Source organism: Cololabis saira, chromosome 21, assembly GCF_033807715.1.
Source record: "Cololabis saira isolate AMF1-May2022 chromosome 21, fColSai1.1, whole genome shotgun sequence".
NCBI lineage: Eukaryota > Metazoa > Chordata > Actinopteri > Beloniformes > Belonidae > Cololabis > Cololabis saira.
In genome coordinates this window covers 26,114,551-26,128,842 of record NC_084607.1, presented here as the reverse complement: position 1 = coordinate 26,128,842, position 14,292 = coordinate 26,114,551, and the positions used below count along the sequence as shown (strand labels likewise).

The 14,292-nt window shown below is 37.7% G+C and overlaps 1 protein-coding gene across 1 annotated transcript; it reads left to right on the top strand.

Annotated features, from left to right (window-relative positions):
- Positions 1–1,272: 1,272 nt before the first annotated feature.
- On the top strand, positions 1,273–14,044 carry nubp1 (nucleotide binding protein 1 (MinD homolog, E. coli)). The gene is made up of 10 exons (XM_061712011.1): positions 1,273–1,327; positions 4,828–4,932; positions 5,248–5,381; positions 7,175–7,243; positions 7,507–7,539; positions 7,630–7,720; positions 7,802–7,956; positions 11,097–11,207; positions 12,481–12,667; positions 13,028–14,044. The coding sequence occupies exons 1-10, from the start codon at positions 1,297–1,299 to the stop codon at positions 13,078–13,080; spliced, it is 969 nt and encodes a 322-aa protein (XP_061567995.1). The 5' UTR covers positions 1,273–1,296; the 3' UTR covers positions 13,081–14,044.
- Positions 14,045–14,292: the final 248 nt, after the last annotated feature.

The window sequence follows — 14,292 nt, the reverse complement described above, 5'->3', positions numbered from 1 at the left end:
TTTTTGTTAAATAAATAATGGTAAAGGTGAAAAGGGGTTTGTGTTGTTGTTGGTCTGTAGGCTATTTGCCTAACACTAAGAACGACCACGAGACACGGTTTTATAATGTTTTTTCACAATAATGAACAACCAAAAAAACTTTAGCAGGACTTTCTACCTGTGGAGCAATAGTACTGCCACATGTGTATGTTTTATGTGCAAAATTCATACACATAAAATACCCCACCACCACTTAAAAAATGCGATCAATTACTTAATATGGACAATGTTAAACTCAAAGTGTGATTCTGACTCTTAATATTCCCACTGAGTCGTTTATCTGGCATAACTAAATAAACACCACCCCCTATTGGACAAAGTCAGGCTGTGCTTCTATTGATCAGTCAGCTTTTACATACTGCAGGCTCCATACTGTAGGCTCCTAAACAACAATACAATACAAACAATATATACTATATATATATATATATATATATATATATATATATATATATATATATATATATATATATATATATATATATATATATATATATATATATATATACATATATATATATATATATATATATATATATATATATATATATATATATATATATATATATATATATATATATATATATATATATATAAACGCAATTACCCAATGTATTTATAATTATACTAAAAAGTATGACTTAGTTATAAAAACACCCAGTTAAAGGGAAGTTTTGCATGAATGTGAGATTTGGGAGTAATTGGTATTAGCTTAACATTTTTCTCTTTCAATTACTCAATAACGCCTTAATAAAAGACATGTATTCTAGCATTAGTTGATCAAACCAACTAAGTATGATTTACAAAAATAATTTTGTCATGAGCAGCTATTGTATAATATACATTTTATATTCATTTTTAAGTGAAATTTTGTTAAAACAAAATAACTGAAACATATTGTATTTTAATACAATGCAATTCAATTAATTTCAGTATAACTACTAAATCCCAAAGGAAAGTAAACTTATAGACATTAAAAACAAAACAAACTGCAAAAATTACTGCAGCCTTGTTTACTTGCCTCAATATTTCACGACTCTAGTTGTGTAATTCAGGACATTTCTGTACTGTAAATTATTATTATTATTATTATTATTATTATTATTATTATTATTATTATTATTATTATTATTATTATTATTATTATTATTATTATTATTATTTAATGTTGAAGTTAATTTGAAAATGTTTGAACAACAAATAACAAACGGAACCTTTGAAAGGGGACGATTATGCCGAGAGCACGCTCGGTCAAAGATGGCAGACGTACCAGACAACGCACCACAACGTGAGCGCTTACATTTAATTTTTCTGAAATGACACTGCTGGTTCTTTATTTTTCACGTTGAAATATCATCTAAACTATACGTTTGTGGAGACTTGTGGGCGAATGCCACTGTCTCTCTCCGTCCTTGTCTCATCATCGGGCTGCGTCATCGCCGTTTTTCTCTGCGTCACAGTTGTGGATGTTTGTTAATAAAACTTTGGGGTAATAATTTAGATCAATCTGAAGTCCAGCAATTGTATTTTTATAAGTCTATTAAATCTCCATCCCTTCCATTTGTTAACTGAAGGCCACCACATGAAGTAAAGAAATCAAAAAGGAAAAAATTAATCTTTGGTAATGAAAAAACTAAACTGTAGCTACTAAAAAACTATTGTATTTACCTGAAGAACTGAATTGAGAAATAGATTAAATATACTTTGATTTTGCAAAAGGTTCCTTACACGATCTCAAGCTAAATTGCTTCTTCTTTTTTTTTTAAAAGGCTTTGGAAAAGAGAAACTTCCAGAGGAAATCCATAACTGTTATAAACATCCATTGAACTCTTAGTCACAAACTAATCTCAAACTTTGATACACAAAGCAATAGTAACCTTTATCCATCTCATTTCAGTTCTCAAAACAATGTTTCAAATGAATGGAAAAAATGAACATATTCATTCAACAATTTGTAAATAGCTAAAATCCTCCTGTAACACAACTTTCTCAAACATGGAATTAAAACAAACCCTTACTGCTATGAGACACGTGAATCCCAAGGTGTATGTATGGACTATTGTTTGAACTTTATCAGTATTTCTGGAATACCATCAAGGATCTGCTTATGCGCATGTATAATAAAAACTGTGGGAAAATTGTTCCTACAATGAAACAGGGTGATATTTCTTTTATTCCCAAGCCTGACAAAGACCCACTTTTCAGTGATGACTGGTGTTGCATGACCCTTCTTAAATCAACTCAATAGTGTTTTCTTGTCATTTCAAATATATAGGATGCACATCGTGAAACAAGGGTGGAAGAGTGCACATGAGGGGTGTGTAGTGTCTTTGACGACACGTGTGGCTTTGTGCAGGCATTGGGTATTAAATATGTTTGTTGTAAGTGCACCAGTTGCAGTGCTATGTCACTTCCTCTTTGTTCAGGGTGTCGTTGTCTTTGCTTATCTTTCCCCACCACTTGCAGTATCTGCTCCGCTAATGTGATGGTGTCATGTCAAGTCATGTCTTAGGAGTGGGAACAGCAGGGGACTGAGCATGCAGCCTTGAGGGGCTGGTGTGTTCAGTACTGTGGTGTTGGAGTCCTGTTCTCTATCTGGACTGCCTCTGGTGTTGCTTACTGGAAGTCTGGGATCCAGTTGCAGAGTGTGCTGTTTAGGCCCAGCAGGCTCATTTTCCTTACCGGCTGCTGAGGAATGATGGCGTTTAATTTTATTTTAACACCAGATTTTTCCTTCAATCCCAATTATGAAACACAATTCCTGAAATGGAATATTATTTTTTGGCAAAACATTGAAAAATTCTTGATTGGCCAATGACGTCTTTTTCTTAAAAAAATGAAAATCAGCTAACTATTCTCGTACCCTAGGAAACCTCTTAACACATCTGGTCTAATGTTGAATACTTCTAAATGTGACATGTTACCACTGCATAACTGCCCCGACCCGTTTCTTAATAATATCCTTGTTAAAGACAAAAAAACAGACTCAGACAACACTTACATTTCTTGAACAGGTTAAAATATAAAAGAAAATCACTTCTTTTTATCTGGTTGCTTCAAAGAGATTAAATGATAATGGGCAGATTCCTAATGTCGAAAGCTGAGGGTCTGTTCTGTTTACTTTATCAATCCATATTGACTGAGGTCAGTACAATTTTCCTGAATTGTATTTGGAAAAATAAACCAAACAAGCTCAAGAAAAAAGTGCTTACCAGTCGCACAGGGGAGGTGTTCCTTCAAGGCCTGGATTTTTATAGATAAAGTGTACATGCTCGGAATCATTTGGCTAAAACATATCTTAGTAGCCCAGAGTCTATTTGGTACCTTATCCTAAATCGTATCTTTAATCAAATTGGAGGCCCTTTATTTCATCTCAAGCAAACTATCAATTGAGGTTTCTAAGCTTGTTAACTGAATCTTCTCTCCTGGAATCTGGCTTTTATCCGCTACTTCTCTCTGCACAAATCACCATTGAAATAAACCCCACTTTCTTCCTAAGTAGTTTCACAGATGTAGATCCTGACTGCTTCAGCCTGTTCAATGCTTCCGGTAACATTCCGATTAAGAATTCCTGTCAGAATACAATTTTCCTATCCCATTCCAAGAATTTAACCATGTAACGTGCAATCCATAAAGAATTATTTAAACTTGTGAATAACCATCTTTGCTGCTGAATAAGATCCTGATACGACCATCTCTGAATCCAGACAGAAGTATAAATGTAACAACAAACACCTCTGGAGAGTCCGCCAGAAACTGAGCTAGACTGCTCCAAAAAACAAGTTCATCTGGAAGTTCTGTTGAAAATTTAAATTGGAAAAAGGCTCGGCTTTTATCGTTCTAGTAGTGTATTTCCAACAAGACTGAAGAGATAGATTTTTAAATTATCCATAGAATATACCCCATCAAGTTGGTATGCTTTGAACATTTTGTGAAGAATATACTGAAAAAAATCTCTCATATTTTCTTTGACTGTGAGGTCTCCTGCAAATTCTGGGCAGACCTTTAGTCGGGTTTCTCATTTAAAAAGGATAATGAATCTGTTCCGACTCTGAGAGACTCAATCTATGGTTTTGAGTTCGCACAAGATAAAACATTTCAGCATGTATTTAACTGCATTATCTTAAATGTGATATTTTATATTTCTCCCAAGCAGAAATCAGCAGTAATGTCTCCCAAATGTCGGCCCTTCTGTGCTGACATATAAACTTGCCTTGCCAGAGTGGGACTCATTTTTGAAATGTCTGTTAATGCTGGATAATAGGAAAAATACAATTCATAAATACAAAGACTTTTTTCCCTGCAACATGTACAAATGATTATACATATACATCCATCATTTATTATTATTTTTTCTCTTGCTATCTCTCATTTGTGTTATAATATATTATCCTGCAGTCACAATGTTTTTGTTGTTTGCTCTGCTACTAGTGGTTTCCCATTTGTTGTGAAATGGACCAGTTCATTAGAGCTTTTTTTTAAACTTTAGTGGGGAAAAAAATCACATGTTCAAGACATTTATAAGTGAAAAAGTACTGTCACTTTAACCAGTTAATAAAATAAATAATATCATCTATATCATGTCCGAAACGGCTTCGAAATGACTAACCCTAACCCTAACCCTATTTACAACATGAAATGTTGTAAATGACTAAGATTGTGCCTTTTGGATGGATGTCTCAAACAAATTTTAATTTCATTATGTATCTATTTTTTACAACAGATCCTTGAATTTAGAAATTAAACTTGTTTGGGTCAGCCGACATTAAAGCACTTTTGTCCTTGCAGACTGCCCGGGTACCACAAGCGAACAGGCAGGAAAGTCTGCACCATGTGAGGGTTGTCCCAACCAGAAACTGTGCGCTTCTGGAGCCACAAAAGCCCCCGACCCAGGTGAGACTCAGCTCAGTCCTGGAGCTGCTCCGATTACCTTTTTACTTGGATTAAATTAACCTTTTTTAAAAAGAAATGGAAGAATATATTTTAAATAAAGAAATCCAGGAATAAAGTGAAGCTGTAAATATGTAAGATAATATGTAATTCAATTTGACTTGATAAACTTGTGATATATTGGTGCAACATCTGGAAACCGCAGCCTTGCATTATGAGCATGTGACTGTGCAGTTTATCAAATATGTTTAGAGTTAGTAATATACTTCAGACTACTCATCTGAATCCTTCATCTCTTCCCCCCTTTTCTCATTTCAGCTATCGCAGAAATAGGAGCAAAGCTCTCAACTGTCAAACATAAGATCCTGGTGTTGTCTGGAAAAGGAGGAGTGGGGAAGAGCACCTTTAGTGCTCACCTGGCGCACGCTCTGGCAGGTGACAGCACAAAGGAGGTAATTATTCATTTGCTGTACATCGCAGTTTCATCTTTTAAAGGAGCATGAGGCAAGAATAAGAAATGAGACTCATTAACGCCACGACGACCGTCGGGGTTCCTGCAGCCAACAGCGAAACCGGCACGGGAGCGCGTGTGTAATCTCATGTGATTTTTCAAATCAAGCTCTAAATGACTTACAATGTTATCTTACCTGGTCAGCAGGAAATGAGCCATGTCAGCATCTGTTTTCAGTCCCAATTCAAGTTGAAGCTGCCTCCATCAAACGCGTATCCAATGTTTACTTGTGCGCCGCCGAAAATGCGCATGCAGCGTCATTTGACGTCACATCCGCAGGACAGCGCGGGAAATTCGGGCCCAGAATTGCAGCGCATTTTGCAGCACACAGCCTGTTCAAGGCAACAGAGAGATACGCTAGAGGGCTCATTCTTTTTGGTTTGGAACGCTTCATCTGACATTATTACTAGAAAACTTAAAACGTATACGCATTTTTTTCATAAATCCTGCCTCATGCTCCTTTGAGGTTGATGATATTTTTAAACGGGTATTGTCAACAAACAAAATTACTTTCTTTACATGTACAGAACCATGCTGTGTTTTTTAATTACTAATTTATTTTTTTGATTATTGAAATAATTTGGACACTCAGGCATAATGCTAAATCAGTAGCCCAACTTATAATTAAATAAAGCTTAACAAGTTTTTCAGCAGGAATTATGGGAAATAATTGTTCTGATTCACGTCACATCGCGCAGGTTTAGAGGATGCCCTGTGGAACGTTTTAGTTTGGGAATTAAAAGGCAAATCTTGGTCAAAAGATACTCCAGGGTTCCTCGTATTAGTACTGGGCACCAAAGTAATGCCACCCTGAGTATTTTAAGGACTGAGTGACACTTATCTCACCTGTCAAAGGTTTAAAGGTCATTTTGCGGGTTATTCAGGTTTTAATGTTTCCAAGACAAGCTTGTAACTTCAAAAAGTTATTAGTTTCTAAATACTTTGTAGATGAATAAATTGAGTGTTGCCCAAATGAAACAAAGATAAAACTGAAGTGGTACAAGTCCTGGCCCCTGTGGAACTCCATAAATAACTCTGATACATGTAGGTCATATGCATGAAAAATCTGGAGTCTACCAGATAAATATAACTTAAAACTAGGGCTGTAACAGATAATTAACATTGTCAACAAAAATCAATGACAAAAATGGTTGTAAATGAATTTAATAAGCAATTATTAGTTGGTTGCGCAATTGGTTAATTGTTTTAATAATTGAGAGTTTAATCAACCATAAAAATAATCGTTAGTTGCATCCCTGCTTAAACAGTTGACAGTCGTACTGTTGGTCGTGATGTTACCGTAACTTCAGATCTTTATAATTACATATTTTATATTCAGTCTTGTCAAATCCAGGACCGAGAGGTAACAGGACCTGGACAGAGACAAAATTATCATCACAGCCAGTGAGGAGGTCATCTCTAACTGTAACTTACTGTAAATCTTGGACTTGACACATAAAAGGGAAGTTGGCTAACTGGAATGTGCTAAAACATTATGATCAAGAGTTTTGGATCAATGGTTTTATTGCAGATATTTTGAAGGTTTGTGGTATTTAGTCAGCATGCAGCGATAGATTGATCTGATCGGCTGCAGAGCTGTTGATGAGGGGAGGACCATCCAGAAACAGAACCTCTGTTTGGGTTGTGGTCCATCAAATATGTTAGATTTAAAGCTTTAGACTTAACCGGCCTGCTGTTCACAGAGCTCTCTGCACTCCCTCCTTTCTGTTCTAGGTTGCCCTGCTGGATGTAGATATCTGCGGTCCATCCATTCCCAGGATCATGGGCTTAGAGGGAGAACAGGTGAAGTTGTGCCCAAAAATGTTCATAAACACTCAAAAATATGTCAAATTTCAAGTTAAATGCACACTAATATTCAGACGGGTCACGTGAGAACTACATGTGATAAATATTTGCTTGAGTGGTCAATGTTGAGATGTTTTCCGGAGACATTACTCACAGTTGTGACAATCACAGAGACAATCTGACCTCAAAGAGGAAACGTGGAGATCTATGTCCCACTTTGACATTACAGTGAGCACGTGTGTCGTTTTTGTCTGGTGCAGGTTCACCAGAGCGGCTCTGGCTGGTCTCCTGTGGTGAGTCCCTTCAAACCATGCTTGAATCCTTCTATTTATTTATTCTAAGAAATTCCACCTTGCATGCATTAACCTGTTTGCGTGTTCCAGTATGTAGACGACAACCTGGCGGTTATGTCTATTGGCTTCCTGCTCAGTAGCCCCGATGATGCTGTGATCTGGAGAGGACCCAAGAAAAATGGTGCGTTCGCGTTTTAATGTTTATTTTGCTGCTTCCAAACGGCCGGACACTAAGCACAGAGAGGTGTTTGTCTTCAACCAGGGATGATCAAGCAGTTTTTAAGGGATGTGGACTGGGGGGAGCTGGACTACCTCATCGTGGACACGCCGCCAGGCACCTCAGATGAACACCTGTCAATCGTCCAGTACCTGAGCTCCACCCATGTGGACGGAGCAGTCATCATCACCACCCCACAGGTACCCAAAGACGAGAATGAGCAATTACTGTCAAAGGTCTAGATGCGCATTATGACTCACAGCCAGTACTGGAGTTGAGGGGGGATGAGAGGGGATGGCATCCCCCCTGAAATAAAAACGGTCCAAATCCTCCCCCCTGTAAAACTGCCATCCCCCCTTTCCATCCCTTATGTCATTTCATCAATGAATGTGGTTTTACTGCTATTTCCACATTTAGAGTCATCACCAGAAAAATAACACCAGAAAAATAACACCAGAAAAATTACTTATTTGACAATTTTCACCTGTTTCAAGTACATTTTCACTTGAAATAAGTAGAAAAATCTGCCAGTGGGACAAGATTTATCTTCTCATTACAAGCAAAAAAGTCTTGTTCCACTGGCAGATTTTCTACTTATTTTAAGTGAAAATCTACTTGAAACAGGTGAAAATTGTTTCCAGTGATTAGTCTTGTTTTAAGTGTAATGAGATTTTTTTTACTAAAATGAGACATTTTAACTAGAAATGAGACAAATATTCTTGTTGAGATTTTGAGTTTTTGCAGTGATCCATTTTACTTATCCTGTGAAGGACAGAGTCATATTGATAAGTTCAGAAAACTGTTTTTTATTGTTGTGTTTTGATGTATTTGATGTAAGCCCAGTGGATATTTAAAGCTTACAGAAGGCTGCATTTAACTGCTGCTATGTCATTCCTGCAGTATTTCTGCAGGTGTTTTGGTCAGTGCTATTATTTGTAATATATTATATTATTTGTAATCAGCACAAATTATCTGTCCCCATATGATAAAATCCACCATCCCCCCTGATTTTTTTTTTTTACAACTCGAGTACTGCTCACAGCAGATAGTTGACAGTTAGTGTAATTGCTAATATCTGCAACTGTGACGGGAAATCCCACCTTTAAACGTCTGCAAATACTTTCACTCCTTCTAATGTGCCGCCTTCTCGTTCAGTTGGTAATTCTCAACATTTCCCTAAATGACTTTCAGCCGTGCTGGAGTTCTTTGTATAGTTGTTGTATATGTAGAGTGACTAATCATAGAAGTCGCACTGAAACCACACATGATCAGGCAGTTGATGGGTTTTTGGGGGAATAAAAAAGTACCAATCAGCCCCCTTTTACGGTCAATGTCATCTCTCAGCTCAATACCGAAAGCTCACTGGTTGGAGTTTGTGATAAGTTACTCTGGAAATGCAAAAGTAGATGAGGCTGGTGGGGAGTAATTAAACTCAAACTCTGCAAAAGCCCTTTTTTTTTTTGTTTAAATGCGATAAACATCAAATCACATCAACATCAGTCAAAGTGTGCCTGCCCCGCCCTGACGGGAGCGGCACTCGAAAGCAGCAGCATTTCCAGACAGCCAGGACGCCTCTTTGATGAAATCGCAGCAGTTTATCCAGTAGACAAACTGAAACTAAAGTATCAATATCAAAGCAGTGGTATGAATCAATACAAATGGCCACGATGGTATTATTGTCCGGCTGATTAAAAGGGGTTAAAAGTCGTCACCCTGCTGTTTGGTATCGTGGTGTTCACGACACTAAACATGGACCAGAGAAAACAAAGGAGAAAGTTGTCTGAGGATAAAACCGCCTCTAACAGCTTGATGTTCCTGTGGTTACTGTTGCATTTAAAAAAAAAAAAAAAAAAAAAGAAACGCTGAAACAGGGGGGGCTCGGTTATGCTCTGGAGCTGCTTTGCTGCGTCTGGTACCGGATGTTTTGAAACTGCACAAGTTCAATGAAATTTAAAGACTATGAAGAAATTTTGGAGTGAAATGTGCTGCCCAGTGGCAGAAAGTTAGGTTTCAGTCGCAGGTTATGGATCCTCCAACAGGATAGTGAACCAAAACACACAACTGGACGATTCAGAAGTGAGGTTTTTTAGGGGGGATTTTTTTTCTTTTAATGAAAAGGGACCAACAAGTCTCTTCACATGTGTACATGACACTGGGATGACTTGTGGTATCGCATTGGTTCCTGTTACAGGTATTTTGTCGCAATATTCCCAATAGTTAAAAAAAACACAAAAAAAAAAAATCTTTTTGTTTTTCTTTCTTGCCGTACGGCTCCTCCTGTGTTTTCCTCCGGCTGCACATACTGTATCTTGTAACTCCTGCTTAATAACATCACTTTTCTTTTATGTAAATAGATTTTAAAAAAAGTGACAGCTTTTGCCTTTCTTTTTTTTTAAATTTTGGTTCAAGGCACAAAAGAAGTTATGCGTCTTTGTGTTTTTGTGATAACCTGTGATAACCTACTGTATAAAAAAATTGATAAAGAAATTGCTTATTTGTGTTATGTAACCATCACAGGTAGGTGAAGCAAACTGACTCAGCAAATTGACTGCACAAGCAATAGTCAGGATTTAGTTTGACCTCCCTGAGAACCAAGCACAGGGAGGTGACGCTGTACGCTTGTACTCTGATGTAATAGCCTGCGTGTAAAGGAGAATCTCTTTAGTAAGACAGAGATGGAAGAAAGACAGGGTCCTGCAGTTCTTCAAATTCATCCCAAAAAGTGCATTTCTGACAGACATTGTTTCTAATAGACTGTCTTTGTTTCTCATAATGATAAAACGGTTAAAAAAAAAGATGTAAATGATTAAAAATAAGGCCTGCTACTCATGTGACATAAAGTCAGCACTCCTTCTTCTTCTTCAGTGTTGTTAGCAACCATAAAGGCCGATCTCTTTCATCAAAGAAAATCGTTGACAGAATTCCCCAGCGTTTCTTTTTTTTTTTGTTAGAATTTGGGAACCAAAATGTTGTGAAATGATGTTATTGCAACAAGCTGCTTTCAGTAGCACGTGTGTGTCTCTAAAATCTTGTCTGATATTACGTGAAAAACTATTTAAAGCCAACATTTCCTGGTACGTTTCGGCTCAGACCGGTGAGATTAGACCACAGTAAAAAAAAAAAACACTTCCTCATTCCTTCAGGCTTTATCTAACCACATCCAGGCATTCACCAGACTGGAATTACCCTGAGAAACAATCCAATTTTTCATTGAGACGTTATTGTATTATTATTATTATAAGCGTTTCATCCTGTGAGGTTTTCCATGCCACTGTTGCGTCCTCTCTTTTCCTGCTACCGCGTTCCTGTTTTTACATCCTTTCCCCCTCTGTCTTCGTAGGAGGTGTCGTTGCAGGACGTGCGGAAGGAGATCCGGTTCTGTCAGAAGGTTAAGCTGCCGATCATCGGGGTGGTGGAGAACATGAGCGGCTTCGTCTGTCCCAAATGCAAGGTCACTGACAAACACAGTAGCACATGCAAGGCCAAAACTCTGAAATCATGGAGCACATTCTGCCTGATTAAAGATACTGTATAAGCAGAGTGGAGAAAAGGTGTGCAGGCATATGTTGGGAGAGTTCAGGTGAATAAGAGCAGAAGCACACAGGAAAGAGGAACAGATCGTGAGCGGAGCTGTATTCCTTGTGGTATCATCTTCCTTTATTTGAACCCGTTTGTGTTTTTTACCCTCCTTTTGAATGTTGTTATGCTTGACTTAATCAACATTTAAAAACCACAAGAAGTTCAGTATCTCAGCAAGCTTCTGTGTCTGTGCTCTTAAATGACACTTGTCTTTAAGATATTTAAGATCAGCCTCTAGCACTTCATATCTCAGATGTTGGAAACTGAAGTTTAAAATGAATCATAGATCCTATTAGATAATAGTAGATAATAAAAAAAAAATAATAATATTAAACTATGTTAGATTTTACAGGACTGTTTTTCAGTCCCACTCTTGATCTTCTTCTGTGGTTCTTGAGAAACTTCACTTTTAGATTTGATAGGTTGAAAAAAATATCTTTAAATTTACAAAGTTGGCTTATTCTAGAGGCTATAAGTCAGGATGTCATTGCCTATCGCAAGGCTTTGTCATCATTCTCTTTAGGCTCTCAGGAAAACTTTTTGAAGGTGAAGCTGCAGTTTTGAATCACCAGCATATGAAGGACTCTAAAGAAGGCATATTATTACTTTTTATTCCCAGCAAAAGTTTTCATTGGTGTTAATTAAATGTCTGATATGTGATTTTTCAAAAAACTACAGAGATGTACAACAGCTCCCTTTCCAGCCATGTCTTAACACCCCTGTTATAGAAGGTGGTTTTAGGGGTGGGGTCAGCCAATCAACTCTACTCCTCCTCCCACTTTCAACGGAGTTGGAGCCTCTTTTGAGATCTGTCATGCATCTTCGTGCTACTCTGTACTAAGGTACAACAAAAGCAGCAGGATGTGAAGTACACAGAAAGAATCTGGATAAATCTACACCAATCTCTGCCTGTGATAAAAAACCCTGTAAATCTGGTTTAAACGGTTGAAAGAATTGCATATTTCCGAGCTAACTCGCCCTAAATAAAGTGACAGTGTTGTGTCGCTAGTTACTTCATGCTCCCAAATACGTGTTCTTGTGCACATAAAAACACTCTTTAAACAGTACACATGTAGCTATGTGGCTCACAGACAATGAATCTCCAAATATGTATTAATTAGTTTTGTCCTTGACTTGTCATGTAGAACACATCGCAGATCTTCCCCCCCACCACCGGGGGCGCTGAGAAAATGTGTGCAGATCTAAATCTGCCCCTGCTGGGGAAGGTGCCCCTCGACCCGAGGATAGCGCGGAGCTGCGACGAGGGCAAGTCTTTCCTCACCGAGGTGCCGGACTCTCCGGCTGCTGAAATCTACCAGAGAATTGTGCAGAGTGAGTCCGCCGATACCCACCTTCTCTTCCTTCAGCCCGTTCTGGGTTTGCTTACGTCCCCGAGTACGGAAGTTGGATGCATATTCAGTCTTTTTGAATTTCCAGTGAATCCTCTTCTTATTTCTGATGACTTGATTTTTTTTGGTCGATGCACCAATTCCTTATTAAATACAATGAAAGAAGAAGTATTTACTCTACAAATGGGAAGCAGTCAACCAAAGAGGAAGAAGAGTTGTATGAAAATTCAATAACTTGAGTTTCAGCATCAGATTAAAGCTATACTATCAGATTTGTGCGAGCAAATAAAGATGTACAAAAAGATATAGTTAATGAAACTCAATTTTGTCTCTCCTCCGCCAGGTATCCAGGACTACTGTTCCAACAGAGCAATGGAGCAGCTAAGCATGACCTGACCCAATTTAGGAAACATCTATTTGTCTCCCTACGCTGAGGCCGCTCGCATCGCAACAGTGTGGTAGAAAACTGATTAAGAAACGAAGGAAAGCCCCGTGACATCAACACCACAGGGCAAATGAAGCTTGTAAGAATTAATTTCAACAATGAAATCTGTAGTTCATGTCAAGCAGCAGCTTTTAGTTCAGATAACTAAGATGATCAATCCTCTGCTCTGGAAAGCATTGAATATAACAAATTGAGTCAAAAATCAATGAATGATGATGATCAAAACTCACCTGTTCCAAAAGTGAGTATTCACAGCTCTAAAAGGGTAATGGAAGTAAAGACACTGTCGTTAACGATGCAAATCTGAGGGATGTTTGTTTTTTTTCAAAGTATTTGGGGTAAGACCAAAGCTTTATGGCACTAGAGACTGAAAAATATCCGGCTATGATCTGTTCTCTTCCTTTGTTCATTTTATTTAATGTTACGTTTGTTCAGGTAAAAGCTTTGTTCAAGTTACAATGTCGTCCAGGTATTTTGACTCCAAGTATTGTTTGTGATTAGATAAACAGAGAGAGTCAAATGTTGTCACCATCAGCTCAGTTTTCACTTCCTCTGCCGCTTCGAATTCCTCATCTCCTGTCGTCAGAAGTTAGTCTCTTCTGGAGCTCGTTGACGTCGTCGGTTTGTTCTTCGTCTTGCAAGACGAGTCCAAGGAGCGCAGAGTGCTGGACACGGGGCTTCACCTTCAGGATTCCAGCTTGACATGAAAGTTATAATTATTTCACAGCTGTAAATTACATTTGTTACAAATTAAAAGACTTGTCACTGATGTACAATAAATATACACACTGTGATTTCAGGTTTAAAGGTTGAGTCACTGTTGACTTTGACCTGATTATCAACTTGTTAAAAGTGCAATGACAAATATATTTTCTATGTAATTGCTTTCACTGATTAAAAAAATAAGACAAAAGATCTAGTGTATTGACTAAATGTATGAGTGATCCAGTTCAGGTTTCTGGTCAGTAATCCAAACTGATTTAAGAACTCTGTGTTGGAATAGTCAAATATTTATTGTACGTATTTCACTAATGCAAATAGGGTCAGGTGATATTTATTTTCTTGACAGCCTGCACCACCAAGGTGTTTGTCTATGTATGTGTGTGTGTACACAGTTCTGTTAGGTTATTGGGACCTAAATGCGATCACTGACTTTGTTAGGC

Coding starts and splice junctions, on each gene's coding strand:
- nubp1 (XM_061712011.1), top strand. CDS start 1,297: ATGGCAGACGTACCAGACAACGCACCACAAC. Junction 5,382..7,174: donor CAGGTGACAGCACAAAGGAG/GTAATTATTCAT, acceptor TTTCTGTTCTAG/GTTGCCCTGCTGGATGTAGA. Junction 12,668..13,027: donor CTACCAGAGAATTGTGCAGA/GTGAGTCCGCCG, acceptor CTCCTCCGCCAG/GTATCCAGGACTACTGTTCC.